General features: G+C 33.1%; 1 protein-coding gene across 1 annotated transcript in view; it reads right to left on the reverse strand.

Annotated features, from left to right (window-relative positions):
- Nucleotides 1–1308: 1308 nt before the first annotated feature.
- Nucleotides 1309–14919, reverse strand: part of SLC30A5 (solute carrier family 30 member 5) — a 32066-nt gene continuing 18455 nt past the window's right edge. The window contains exons 5-16 of the mRNA XM_070774577.1: nucleotides 14399–14486; nucleotides 11719–11806; nucleotides 10415–10491; nucleotides 10052–10222; nucleotides 9256–9544; nucleotides 8897–9105; nucleotides 8130–8287; nucleotides 7181–7310; nucleotides 4645–4852; nucleotides 3646–3872; nucleotides 2557–2685; nucleotides 1309–1956 (exon numbers count right to left, since the gene is read on the reverse strand). Coding sequence (XP_070630678.1) covers nucleotides 1786–1956; nucleotides 2557–2685; nucleotides 3646–3872; nucleotides 4645–4852; nucleotides 7181–7310; nucleotides 8130–8287; nucleotides 8897–9105; nucleotides 9256–9544; nucleotides 10052–10222; nucleotides 10415–10491; nucleotides 11719–11806; nucleotides 14399–14486 — 1945 coding nt within the window. The 3' untranslated portion in view covers nucleotides 1309–1785. The remainder of the gene's footprint in view (nucleotides 1957–2556; nucleotides 2686–3645; nucleotides 3873–4644; nucleotides 4853–7180; nucleotides 7311–8129; nucleotides 8288–8896; nucleotides 9106–9255; nucleotides 9545–10051; nucleotides 10223–10414; nucleotides 10492–11718; nucleotides 11807–14398; nucleotides 14487–14919) is intronic.

A 14919-nucleotide genomic window follows, 5' to 3' on the forward strand; every position in this document is an offset into this window, starting at 1 on the left:
CCGGAATTTAAGCAGACTGTATTCTGATTTTATGTATGAGAAAAAAAAAAATACAAACCAGAAGCTGATTTGCCTAAAGTCGTATCTTCATGCTGCCTTCTCTTTCATCTTGATAGTTGTCAATCACATTAGCTTAATTTTCTTGCTATTTTTATGCCTTCTAAGGGAGATGACAATTTTATTTTTAAAGGGAAATACAATTTAAAAAGATGTAATATTGTACCTATCTACTTAAATTTTTTAATGTATAAAAATTACATTAAAACATCCATATGCAATTATTTTCCCACCACTCCAAAGTTTTAATATGTATTGAAGAATCTGGACCAGAAAATGTGTAAAGAGAAGACAAGGAATATCAAAATAACTTATAACAAATTTCTAAAACCTCTCACATATTAAAATTTGTAAGACAAAAATATGATTTACAATACATGTTTGCCATTATGGTATAGATAAGAAAATAGTACCCATACTAAAATTAATTCATCCTACTCATCAAAATTCCTAGTATAAGAGAGAAAATATTCAGATGCTTATAAATAGGTATTCAAAAGTTCTTTTGGACAACATTCTTTGGTGTTCATAGAACTGCATATATTATTATGTATCTATTTATCATACAGTCTTTTCAGACTATACATTCAGTTTAAATCGTAAATGAAAAAATATAAATTAGATATTATTACAGAAAGTACTTATAGGGTATTTTGATTTCATAGTGCCCAAGGGTTTATGAACAAGATTTACTTATTAAACTTTAAAATAACCACCTAATTCTTTGATGTTTCTTTTATAGCGATATGTTTCAGAAATTTTTTTTTTTTTAAGTTACATTTTTAGGCAGAAAATTCAACTCTGAGTTGACAGTTATCTATGACTCTCTCCACTGGCTCTTCCACAGTATATGGAGCTAAATGAAAAGATGAAAAGCCTAGCACTGCTTGGATACCAGCTTAATAAGCAACTTGGAATGCCAGATGCATAACAAGAAGTGGAATATTCTACTTTAGAAGAAGACAAGTGAGTGAATAACATGGACACAACTTAGTCTAAGTTCTTTACCCTAATAAAGCAATTATTCATTTGCAAATATTACCAAAAGTAAAAAAAAAAAAATTTATTTTACAGAGTGGTTGACTTCTGTAATGTATCAAAATCTGTCATGCTGTCCTTCACATCCCCACTGCTGCCTCCTATCAATGGCTGAGGTCTCTCCCAAGTAATTCAGTTTACATTTAAAGTGGCAACAAGGTTTTACTTAATGGATTTAAGTTATAATTAGAAACCAGTTTTATATACAGAAAGTCCATAAATATAGATCTTTTATTCCTATTTTATCCTAGGGCTATGCAAAAAAGTGACTAAATTTTTTTCATTTGGGTATTTGTAATAAACATGTTACATACATTATTTACAGTGGAGATGCTTTCTGGAGGAAAGTAAACACACAGAAGTAATTTTGGTCTTCACTTGAATCCATCATTATATGTTCATTTTTGAAGATGATGTGATATTACATCACATTCACTCAAATTTCAGGTTTGCTATTTTACACATAATTTCAACAATTATTTTACTTGTACAATTAATGCTTCATTCTATATTTAAATTTCCTTTAAGAAAGATTCCTTGATCCAACTGTAGGGAGCTTTAAAAATTTTTTCAAAAGCAACAAAATGTTTCTGTACAATTATGTGCAATTTTCTTCCTTCTGGTGGTATTATAAATACCCGGCCTTTTAATCTTCATTGTTCAAACCCCAGCGGTAATTCCCAAGTTATCTCACATGATGTAAGTACCATCTTTGTAGTATTTCATGGACTCCATTTGTTTTGTCATAGTCAGAACATCATGAAATCCAGTACTCAGGCCAGACATATGTTGAAAGTATGCTTCTTTTTCCACTTGTATCGTTAAATTGTTTACTCCAGCATCTTTAAGTATTCCTGTAACCTGTTATAAAAATCCATACATTGAAAAGCATTTAGATTAATGCATTTAGTGCACATGGATTAAATAATGAATATCACATTTTAAAAAACAGCCAGTCAGCGATAACGTCCTTAAAGTAACATTTATTATTTAGCTGGTCAAATATTACATAGGATCTGTCAGGAGGCCAGTGGCTCACTGAATTGACATTCAGAGGAGTAAAGGAGAACAGCGATTGTTTTCAATTTGGTAGGTCCAGAATAGGGATACAGGAACTGTTTTCATCCTTATCGCCACCCTGCCAACTTTATTATTATTAACTTAGGACTATTTATAATAACTTATTTCTTGACCATCTGTTGGTAATCAAGGTGGATTACAAATGAACTTTTTTTTACATTAACTTAAGCTTGTCCTCCACATAATAAAGACTGACTTTATTTTTACTATTTTTGGATATAAAACAAATCTAAATGTAAAAAAGAAAGCTGTCCCTGGTCAGCTGTAAGGCTGATATTTAAAAAAAATTAAGTGACAATCGAGCTGTAGAACTTATAATGTGTACAATTTAATTTATGAATTACCTCAACTGAAATTATTTTTAAAACTTAAGAGGATTACCTGCTGTACTATTCTTTGTTCCAGCACATCAGATGTCACCTGTATATGAATTGTTCCTGCCACAATACTGGCAGAATGACGCCAAAAATGTGGGTCTCGGTATGATATTAATCCTTCAATTTTCTGTAGCTGTCAAATAAAAGGAAGGTGATATAAATGGACTTGAAAGGCTACTTTACTGAACACAAAGCAGTCTTTCTGGTCCAGGAACCATTATTAAGCTGATTAAAAATAATAACAATCATAAGGAGAGCCTAGAATTTAGAAGGGAACAGGAGGGACAACCACAAGCAAAGGCATCTACAGTACTGACCTGGCAGTGATGCCAGGAAGGAAGTCTGGAACAGGACGTGAGCAGGGTTACACAGGCCTTTACACACAATGGTGCACGCCTATTTTTACCTATGTAACATGCACTTCCCCTGTTTTAAACTGGATATGTTTAGTGAACTACTTCTTTTCCTTTATACTGATACAAACATTCAAGTATTATTTTATATTTGAGATAACACATTCAAAAGATAGCCTTCACATTCAACAATACAGGCTGGTTAAATTCAATGGGAAAAAATTTACAAAGCAGTACAAAACATTTTTTTGGCCGTTTTTAATATTTTTAAAGTATTTTTACATAGAAAAATAACTCTTCAAAAGTATTTCTCTCCAGGTGGTGAAACTAACTATATATATTTTTTCTTTTTTATACTTTAAAACTTTCTGTAATGGATGTATATTAGTTTTGAAGTAAAATACTTTTTTTAGTAGGACATAGTAAAAACTTTTTTTTAGTAAATACCAATTATGAGAAAGTGAGAAAACTTTACTAATTTTATTTATGAAACCAGTGTGGTTAAAATGTTATACCTTATATATTCAAGATGCCAACTGTTCATCAGCAGATAATATTAAATGGCGAACTACAAGTTGAAATATATTCTATTTGTGTCTGGTTTTTCTATGAATTGCCTGTCCATATTTTCAGTTCATTTTCTACAAGACTGTCATTTTCATTTTCATCTCGTTTGGCCAACTTAATTTCAAATACTATTTTAAAAGGAAGAAGAATAGTAAGGAAATTATACACAGTACCTTTTCTAAGGCAATATGTAGCTCTTTTTCATATTCTGGTGGCAGCCTCAGAAGTAGAACCTGACAGGCATCTTTAATCAGTGGGACAACACTGAGAAATATTAATACAGCAATAAAAAGAGAACAGAGGGGATCAGCAATGAACCATCCAAACTGCTCTATAAGAATGGTGGACACGATCACACCAATACTGCCGAGCGTGTCTGCCAAAACGTGTAGAAACACACCTACAAGTAAGGTACATAAAACATTAAAAATTAAAGCGCATCTAATTTAGTTTTTATTCATTCTACAAATGTCACAAGGTATCTATTATCCACCAGGCACTCTGCTAGGGGCTGGTACTTCCAAATGATTAAACCTCCTCACTTCATCAAGGAATTCATGGCATAGAGGTCAAAGTAAAGATCTGGGCAACTATTAACAAAGTGGTGAGTTTTACGATGGTGTAGTTTGTTTGGGAACGACTCCCAGAAATCATACATGTGCCAACTCTTGACATTACTCAAATTATTTATATTAAAATATCAGAATGGGGAATTCTCTGGGAGTCCAGAAGTTAGGACTCTGCACTTTCACCATCAAGGGTGCAGGTTCAATCACTTGTTGGGAACTAAGATCCCATAAGCTGCATGGCACGTCCAAACAAATATCAGAACAAATATCACATAAATGATAAATACTTCCCCTGTATTTTTTTTTTTTACAGTACAATAAACATTTTCTAATTCTTTTACATGAAAGTGCATAATAACACAGTTTCCCTCGCAACTGATATTTATACAAGTGTTACTATGAAAGGGACTTTATAATTACAATAATTCATTTTAAAAAATGGACATTTATGAACATTTGTGGGCATTTTCGATAACAGATGATTTTAGATCTCTTAGCTCCAGATTGTTCTTTTTTAAATAACATTGTACCAGAAGCCCAATTCTTAGTACAGTATCAACTGAGAACAGTTGAAAGGTAGGGCGGTTCTTGGCCAGGACTCACCCCTCATGTTGGCGTTCATGCCTCTGCCTGCAGACCCGTGGCTGTGGCCGTGGCCGTGCCCATGGTCACTGTGGCCGTGCGCGTGGTGTGAATGGCTGTGATCAGACGAGTGACAGCCTCCTTGAGAAGCTCCATGGCTGTGGTTATGGGCATGGCTAAAGGCACAGATACCAATAAGGTTTACTATCAGCCCTCCAACTGAGACTGGCTAGCAAAAAAGAGGAAAGAAACCTTTAAATTTGTAATTAAAAAAACAAAACAAAACAAATTTGTTATCAAAAACTTACTATACAGCTATATGTTTTTTTTGGTTCACAGTTTTGAAAATATAGTAAAACTTCACTAAATTCAATGAGAAAAAATTTTAAAGTGTGAATTTTAGAATATTTTAGAAGCAGCACTTAAGTTTCAAATACCAAAATGCTGACAAGTAAAAGGATTTAGGTTTGCTTTAATTAAATGATTAAGAATAAAAGTGTACTTGATTCAGGGTTTATGAATAAATAAATGATGCTCAAGTTTTGTCTTGTTTAAATAAGAGTTTGAAAGTACTGCTTAACTAGAGCATGTATACACTGTACCTGAAATCTCATTTATATTACTAGGTAAATTTCAATACTTTAAAAGACAATGACTGTAATTTACTAACGAGTGGACTCCAAATAAACATAGTCTTATTGTGTCTTAACTATAGTAAGATTTACCATAATAAAAAAAAGTGTAATGAAAAAGCATTTTTTTCAAAAACAAAGTAAGCGGGATTATCTTTACTTAATGGTGCCACAATAATACCTCAGAGGATAAACAAAGTTACTTACCTTCATTAACACCTCTTACAAGGTGATTTGAAATAGTAGCTCATGGCACTATTTAATTTACATATATCTACAATTTCTCCTTTAGAGAAATCCATTTGTTTTATAAAAAGAACATATAAAATTAAGGGCACAGAATATTTTAATTAATTTTCAAAGCTAGTAAGAGACTAGCTTTGTAGTCTGTAGTAAACATGTATAGAACTTATTTACTTCTTCTCATGATTCAGACCATCTGTCTGTCAGATTTAAAAACTTCAGTCAGCTTTATGATCCTGAAGAGTGTTAATGAATTTTGAATGAAATAAAATACTGTTTGCAGAGACTTCATTAGATCATAAATACTCTCCTCTGTTGAGAAATACTTCATTTTTCTGTATTTCATCAGAATGAAAAAACAATAACAAAGTGAAAGGCCCCTCTAATTCTGCCCTCTAAGAGTTAGTCTCTCCTAAGAGGATGGTGTATATTCTATGCACAATACTAATATACATATACATATATATATATATACCTTTTAAAAATCAGTAACAGGATCATATTCAATACTATTTTATATTTTTTTTCACTTAGTGCATACTGTAAATATTTTTCATGCTAGCATATATTGATACACCTTTCTTTTTAGTAGGTGTGTATTATTCTATTGGATGAGTGCCATTTAACTAGTCCTTTCATTGGTGAACACTGTTTTTCTTTTTCCCTGCCATTGTACCATTATAAACAGTGGTACAATGAATGGTGCACCCCTACACCCTTGTGTGAATATTTCTGTAGCAAATATTAAAGGTCAAAGATATAAGCATTTAAAAATCCAAAATATATATCCAAATTACAATTCAAAAACATTTACTACATGCTTCCATCAACAAGATTCATAATTGTTTTTAGTCATTTAATGATTAATAACAGACTGTAAAAAAAGAATATATATATGTATTTATATATATATATATATATATATCTATCACTGAATCACTTTGTGGTAGATCTAAAACTAACATAACATTATAATAAAAATTCTACTATATTACAAAAAAAAATCCGTACCAATTAATAGTTGGCTTTCTATTGTAAGCCAGGTGCTAAAATTTAAGAGTTAATATACACAATTCAGGTCCTGAAAATACATCTTAACTGTGGAAGAATGACAAATTAAACAACAGCTTTAAGTCAGTGTTGCTATAAGAAGACTGCACAGATACAATGGGAATATTCAGAAAGGGAAATCTAACATACTTTGTGGTGCGAAGACAGGGATGAAGGGAAGGTATCCCACCAGAGGAGACATTAGAAGTAAAGGCTAAAAGGGCAGAATGTGGGAAAGGTATGAGAACTACAAGGAAAAGCACATGTAAAGGTTAAGGGGCACAGGGAGAACATTAAAAGTTACCATAGCACTAATTTAGAGTAATCAAGTCTTTGAAAATTTCCTCAGTTACCTAAAAACACATCTTCAAACAAAAACATTTAATAAGGCAGAAAAAAAATCTGTGTTTTAGAATGTCATCTAATATTCTGACTACCAATGTACTGGAGAAAGGTGTATTAATTTCTAAGAGTCAGCAGTGTAAATGTAAATAGCAAGATAGGAAGTTATGTTGAGTTAAAAAAAATAAATAAAACCTTGTTAGGTCAATAATTACAAGTAGTTAAACATTAGTAGGGAAAAAGCTGTATGAGTATGAGTAGAAACTAAATAGTAAAATGAAAAGACTTACTGTCAACATGTGTGTGTCTAATTCCGGAGGATCAATTAACCTGGCCACCGACTCCATAAACACAAAGAAAGCTATTACCACTAGAAAAAGCCCGTTAATAAATCCAGAGAGAATTTCTATTCGGCCATACCTAAAAATGGAGAATATATTTTTAGAAAAGGAAATTAACAAATGAAGTATTTTTAAAATATAAACATTATTATGTTATAAATGAGGAAATGAGTCCAGATTTTCAACTACACAAACAGTAAGACTTGAAAATTACCAAGATTTTAAATATCATACTACTGCTGGAAGGTTTATATGTTTGTTGGGATTTTATGTGTTTATCAAAGTCCTTCTTCAGTGTCCCCTCTTATATAAAGATGTCCTAATTTCTTAGCAAGAAGTTACTTTTCTCTCTTTCAAGACTTTGATGTTCTCTGTATCTGTCACAACACACAGATTCAACCTGTATCAAGATTTTTTGTATCTTTGGCTCATTCATCTTTCAAAATATAAACAGCTGAAAATAAGCTGAATTTATTAACCTATTTACAGTAGGTCTTTATCAAAATACTCTGAACAAATCAGGGATTCTAGTATTCACCGAATGATTCACTTAATGAAAGGATACTGCATGCATAAGCACTTCAAAGTTTGAATTCTCTTCCTAACAGCAAAGATGTGAATGATCATGCACATTCCATGACCTCAAAGAAACACCGCTGGCCAAACAGCTCGCTATTTAACTGATTTTTGCTACCTATCTATGAGAAGGCTTTGTCAGGGAGTATGGTCTTAAGCTTACTGCCATTCAGTATTTATCAAATGCTTGGTTTATTTCCTCTTATCTACTTTAAAGAAAAATTAGGCTCTGAAAAATTAAATTTGTATTCAAGGTAGTAGAATTTTATCCTATGAGATGGAATTTGCTATTAACACAAGCCTTGATAGTCAGTGTACCTACCCATAGGAGAAAATCCGAGTTGCTTTCCATCTGCTCATCAGGGCTGCAAAAAGTCCCATGACCAAAGCAGAGCAGTCAAAGAGCATGTGAAATCCATCCGAGATCAGACCCAGACTATTGGTCAACACGCCATAGAACAATTCCACAAAGGTAAAAAGCTAAACCATGTTCCAAAACAAAACAAAAAACAACAGGGGAATAGTTTTTATTTCCCAAAAAAACAATTGGGCAATACTGTTTTAAGATAAATCTATCACAATTTGATCATAAGGAATTTAACGCTTAATTACGCAAAGCTTACTTGAAGATATACCGCCTCTTTCATTACTTAACTGATTCTCACACAAGAAATCTCACTTCATATAAATGGTAAGAAATCATGCTAAATCAGATATGTCCATCTTATAAATTATTTAAAAGGAGATAGCTTTATCTACATGTCTGTAGAACTCAATAAACTAGATTAGAAAATGTTAGCAATCTGGTTGGGAATGAGATCCCATAAGGAGTACATTAGAATCTTTATAAGCTACTCTATTGATTTGAATGGCACACGAAACCAATGTCTCTAAAATACCTCAAAAGTGTTTAAGCAGTATGAATATGATCCTGTAATCTTTCTACTAGAGAAAATATTTTAGCCCACCTCTAACTATTAAAATTATTTGGGAATAACAAAAATGACACCAGAACTGTCCAAATTAAAAGATTAAGCCTTCAAAAAGAAAAAAAAGATTAAGCTTTCAAGATGCCATTAAAACTCTTACCAGATTCAAACACAAGAAGTAAAAGATCTGCCTAGAGTCATTTTCCTCAAGAATTTGTTTTAGTGATTCCTTAATAAACCTAGGGATGGACTGGGAACTATGCTGAAAAGCGTCACCCATGAAGTTATAAAGAGGTGTTCCTTCAGGAGAATATCCAATGAGGGTACCTTTCTGTCCTTTCTTAGAAGGAGATGATAAGATGTTGGCAGCTAAAAAAAGGAAAAAAAAAAAATATATATACATATATTACAAAAATTTAAAAAGTTTAACCTACAGAACCCAACAGTATCTCTCAGCACTATGTAAGCACTGAACACACTCCCCAGTTGAATGAATGAGCCACTAGGGGAAATGCTCACATAAGGTGAAGAACACAGCGCTGACCACCACTCCTCCAGAAAGCACGTGCTCCGTGCCCTCCTGGAATGCTGCTCTGTCCACAGCCCGGAGTTGGCCTGCTATCGGATGTGTCCAAAACTTTCCAAACAGTAGAGCGCTGATAAAAATGGGAAAGGATCCATAGCGGGCACATTTGGAAACTTCCATTTTGACTGAACAAATGGACTCGACATAGAAATCCAGGATCATGACAAAAAAAATAACCGTTGAGAAAGGCATAATGAGAGAAAACCAAGAATCAACTTTACTCTGGAAATTAAAAAAAAAAAAATTGTTAATACCATATGGGTATAAAGTTCACATCTTATATTTTAGTTAATCTGTTTATGTGTACACAAGTATTTCCATGATTCAATACAACTTGTAAAATGACAAAATATGAGTTATAAGATATTGGCACAGTTTCCTAGTATTCCCCAAAGTATTAAAAAAAGAAGCATTATGGTTTAATAATTTTATAAATACTTGGTGATGTACAATCCTTGGGTTTTTGGTTAAGTATTAAATTATTCTGGGTAGTATTTAACTGATTCCTTCAGGCCACAAGGATGGGAGGGGTATATAAATATAATAGTACTTGATTTGTATTTTCTATAAACAATAAAGTTAACTCTAAAAAATTTTCAAAACCTATAAAGAAAATGCAAAGAAATTTAAGCCACTTGCAGCATCAAACTGAAATAAAATATAATGTATTGAACCAAAATCTATAAGTAATAGTTATTTTACTTATTACCAATAAATTCCTGCTCTTACCTCAGTTGTCACAGAAAGAACAATGACCCATGGGCATAAGAGAAGTACAGAAACGATTTGGGATAAAGCTTGAAGACGTTTGGCTCCACCAACATCTATAGAGAGTTTTCTGGAAGCTGTATGAAAACCAACTTTACAACACAAAGCCAGTACTAGCAACAATACTCCACCCTGTGAGAAAAGTAGATAAATCTTATTAGAAACACAGAGTTCAAGAGCTAGCATGTTTTTTTCATAACCCAAATTACTGAACTACTCAGATGGTTGGCAGTATTGTAAATAATTTTAAATGCACTTTTAAAGTTATCGTTGCTTTAACTTTTCAGAATCTCTCATGTTAAGAACAAAGAAAAGAAGACATACCTTGTGATCTGCCACACCTAAGAAGGCAATGGCTGTGTAAAGCATGTGGGTTAGAGCACTGTCATGATGTCCTTCAGCTAAGTGAGTTGGAGTAAAGGAAAAAAATTTAACTCTTTGAATCTTGAAGTCCTCCTGGAATTTACCTACTATTTTGGGTTGACTATTAGTCCGAGGGCCCCAAACCTGACTATCCTCAATAATGTTTCCCTTAAAAACAAAAGAAAATAATGAAAAAATTAATTTAGGGAACATGATTCATAAATTAGAATGGCTTGTGTTATACTTCTTTTGTTGTCTCCAAGACAAGTATAATAGTACTTAAGGCATAGTTGTTAAATTTTAGTACACAACCTCCAAAAGACATATGCATACATACTAGAACAAAGTGATGAGAACAAGGAACCTCCTTAGACCACTCCTATCTGATTCAATTAAGGTTGATCTTTTGGAATGCCATGTAAAACTCAGTCCTAAATCTGCTTCTTAGTTGTTGATAACATAAGCCTCAGCAAAATAAGCAGCAAGCAAAAGAGGGTAGGGTGGGCAACAGTTCTTTAACAGTCAACCCAAAGTTTTGCAAAAGTCATGCCATTCTCTTTCACTGTAACACAGTAAACTGGTCTTAGTTAATGAATAGGTTTTAGGGCAGTATCAATCACCAGAAGATTCAAAACTGGTGTTCTGAGCCCTGCTAAATGGAGAGGGTTAAGGGTAACTAAAGGGTATGTGGATAGGAAAGAACAAGCCGTGTCTGCAGAGGAAAATGAGTAGATATATTTAATTGGAAGCTGGGTTTAGTCAGTATGAGAGAGGAGTCGGGGGCTGAGTTGGAAATAATTTAGAGCAAGAGAGTGAATACCAGATTAAGGAATTTAAACTTCTTTCAAGTAAGAAGATGCCAAAGGTTTTTTCATTTAATTTCAAAAAAGTTTATATTTAATAACTGCCACTGCCTTCTAAAGGGAGCATTTAAATTGTTAAATTACAAGGGAGCAAACAGATTGATTTTGTTGAGTGAGTAAATCATACATATATAGGTATACACATACATACATTAGCACCACAACATTCTAAAATATTCTTTCATTGTCCCAAAATTGCTGAAAATTTAGGGTGCTTTAAAAGATATTTAACTTAGAATGAATTTATTCACTATTTGAATACTGATTTAGAATACCTACATTAATCTATGAAAATTTCATTCACGATTGATTAGTTTAATTCAGTTACTCCTTCTTTCCCATTCTGCCAGTCTTCTGTTTTTCTGTAAGACTAAAAAACTCCCATCTTCTGCAAAAGGATACGGTGTTCAGCCATTTTAGCCATGAGATCATCATTGTCGAAAAGCAACAGGCAAATCACAGCAATAATGAAAAAAGCAGCCCCCCTTGTCTGAAAATGAAGAGAATAATACCAAGAGTGGCTTTTTCAAGTGTTGATTTTTAAGACCATGACTATACAAATGCTAAAGAAAATTTTTTCAAATACCTATTTAAAGATAAAATAACATTTGACATTAAAATCTTTATACTATACAATGTAAATTTATAGTACTAACAGTAAGATGCAAAAGTAAAGAGCTCCCATAAATTCTGCAGTATGTTTTCAGGGCACTTTAAGACACTTAATAATGACAATTTCAGTTGTGTCTTTGCTACTATGAATAGGGATATTACTATGCACAAACTGTTATATGTTCACAGAACTAATCTTCTTAAATGTTACTTTGCTTCTGTCTGAAAAGCCCAAGTAGCTAAGGAATAATTAGTAGTGACATTTTATTCTATAACATGCAACAGTTATAGTGAAGACAGTTGGTTTACAATAATATCAGTACTCTACTTATCATTCTTCTAGGGAAAAAGAACTAAGAGGACATGTTATGAAAATCAGCAGTCATCTCTAATATCTAGTAAAGGTATAATGCACTTAAAAGCTGACACACTTCTTAAGTTCTCATTCCAGGAAAGGATTTTGATAAAAGAAAATTACAGGAAGGAAATACTATCCAGGTTTATGCAAATACTTCAGAATTTTTCATACACAAGCAATCTAAATAGCACTGCTGTACATTCTCTAGTTACAAATGTACAGGTGTAATACCAGATACTTTCAGAAAATAAAAATGTTAAGTGCAAAATGAGGATTTTTGTTCATTACAAGATAACCACTATACTTGATAAATTCCCTATTAGTGTGGTGTGTATTTTGACGAAGTCAGTATACATAAGCCATACAATTTAAAATTTCCTAATTTTAATTGAATCAGGACATGGTAAATTAACAATACCCAAACATGGAGACTATAACTTAAGACTTTTGTTGCAAAGAGGGCACTGAGGATTCTGTAGTACTTCACAGTCAGAACTAAAAAAAAAAAACACCACAGTTCTGGTTAGATGCCCAGATTCATTACCGACACTAACGAGAGGATATGTAAGATCTATACTCTCATTTTAGTGCAGTAAAATTTTTAATGTTTTAAAGTCATTTGTATTTATGAGTTGTCTTTGTCCTTAGCTTGTTTATGTTGAAGATCTTCAGCATTTTTTTAAACTATTTGAGTGATCTGAGTATATATATATATATTTAATGTAAAATTTTGTGGCAATTTGTTACCATTGTTAGTTTGCACAATTATTTTTCAAATATTTTTATTTATTTATTCTTTTGTCTGTGCCACGTGGGATCCTAGTTCCCCTCCCAGGAAAGCGTCCCCTGCAGTGGGCTCAGAGTCTTAACCACCGGACTGCCAGGGAAATCCCTGCACAATGGTATCTGTTATGTAGATGTTTGTAATCATTATGAAGTCACAAGTTCGGGTTTTCTCTTTTGTGATTTTCTGACATTGATTTTGGAGTATGCTGTGAGTACACTTAAACATTTATTTTGGAATACTCTGTGAGTGAAGGAAAAAGATTAAATAGTAGCATATACTTTAACACCCATAGATCCAATCTGAAATGTACAAGCTGGGCAGACTCACTTCGCTCTATTTGGCACATTGCTTTGGTCACTTTATTTTATTTACTACTGAGCCTGAAAGTCCCTTTCAGAAAAGAGACTATTATAGCTTATTTGCCTTTATTTCTCCTTTCCTGTGTAACACAGGAAGCATTTAATTTGGTAAGTCAAAGTATTGTAGCTGCAAGAACTTTTAATTGCATATTGATAAATTTACTAAAAATAGATTAATACTTAAATTATATAAGATGAATAGGGTTGCTTACTTGGCAAATGTTCATCAAACTTTAAATATAACAAGTTTTTAGGGACATCTTTTCCAAAACTGATGTACAGGAGTTAAGAATGAAATAGGGGAGGGCTCGGGTAAAGCATGAAGGAGATGTTTGCAGTGATCGATCAGTTCTGTATCTTTGACTATGGTGATGGTTAAACAAATCTAAATACACACACACACACACACACACACACACACACGCGTGTATGTAAAACTGGTGAAATCTGAATACTGTCTATGGGTTGTACCGATGTCGGTTTCCTGGTTTTGACAGTGTACTTGAGCTGGTAAGAAGCTACTGCTGACACTGAGTAAAGCCACAGGGACCTCTCTGTACTGTATTTGCAGCTTCCTAGGGTCCCAGGTGGCTCAGTGGTAAAGAATATGCAGTGCAGGAGACACAGGAGATGTGGGTTCAATCCCTGGGTCAGGAAGATCCCTTGGAGGAGGAAGTGGCAACCCACTCCAGTATTCTCGCCTGGAAAATTCCATGGACAGAGCAGCCTGGCAGGCTGCAGCCCATGGGGTTTCGAGGAGTCAGACATGACTGAGTACACACACACACATGCAGGAATTTATAATGATTTCAAAATAAACAGTAAAAAATAGAAGACTTGTGAGAAAAATTTATAATTAGCAAAAAGCCTCTGCATTCTTTTAAATGGGAAAGGATATACTATTTTATTGCCTTGGATAATATTTTACTTGTATACTTTCAATTTTCAAATAACGGAAAATTCTACCTTTGCTGGTCCTCCTCCAGAACTAGTGAACAAAACACTGAGCAGTGAGATGACAACAATATCACTGTGCTCGAATAGCAGCAAGGTCCTACAAAATAAAGCACCGTAATTCATGAGGTATGTCTGATCTGTATCAGGAAGCAGGAATTCAACCGGATTAAGAGAGAAGAAAAAATATCTTTCCCCTTGATTTCATAAACCATTATGGAAAAAATAAACATGTACAGCTGCCTTGGAAAACATTCTGGCATTATGTATCTTAGAAGGTTGTAACTACAAATATCTAACAATACTACTTGTAGGATTATATCATACATATTTCTTATATACATGTACCAGGAAACACTTATAAGATACCAGCACTGTTTGCAATATCCCTAAGCTGGAAACAACCTTACTACTCACTGATAAGAGAATGGGTAATATAATATAGAATGTATCCATTCAAAGGACTATTACACAGTGGTAAAAATGAAGGAAATTCCATGAATATACACAAATTCTAAGAAATACAGAATTGT

Source organism: Bos indicus, chromosome 20, assembly GCF_029378745.1.
Source record: "Bos indicus isolate NIAB-ARS_2022 breed Sahiwal x Tharparkar chromosome 20, NIAB-ARS_B.indTharparkar_mat_pri_1.0, whole genome shotgun sequence".
Taxonomy (NCBI): domain Eukaryota; kingdom Metazoa; phylum Chordata; class Mammalia; order Artiodactyla; family Bovidae; genus Bos; species Bos indicus.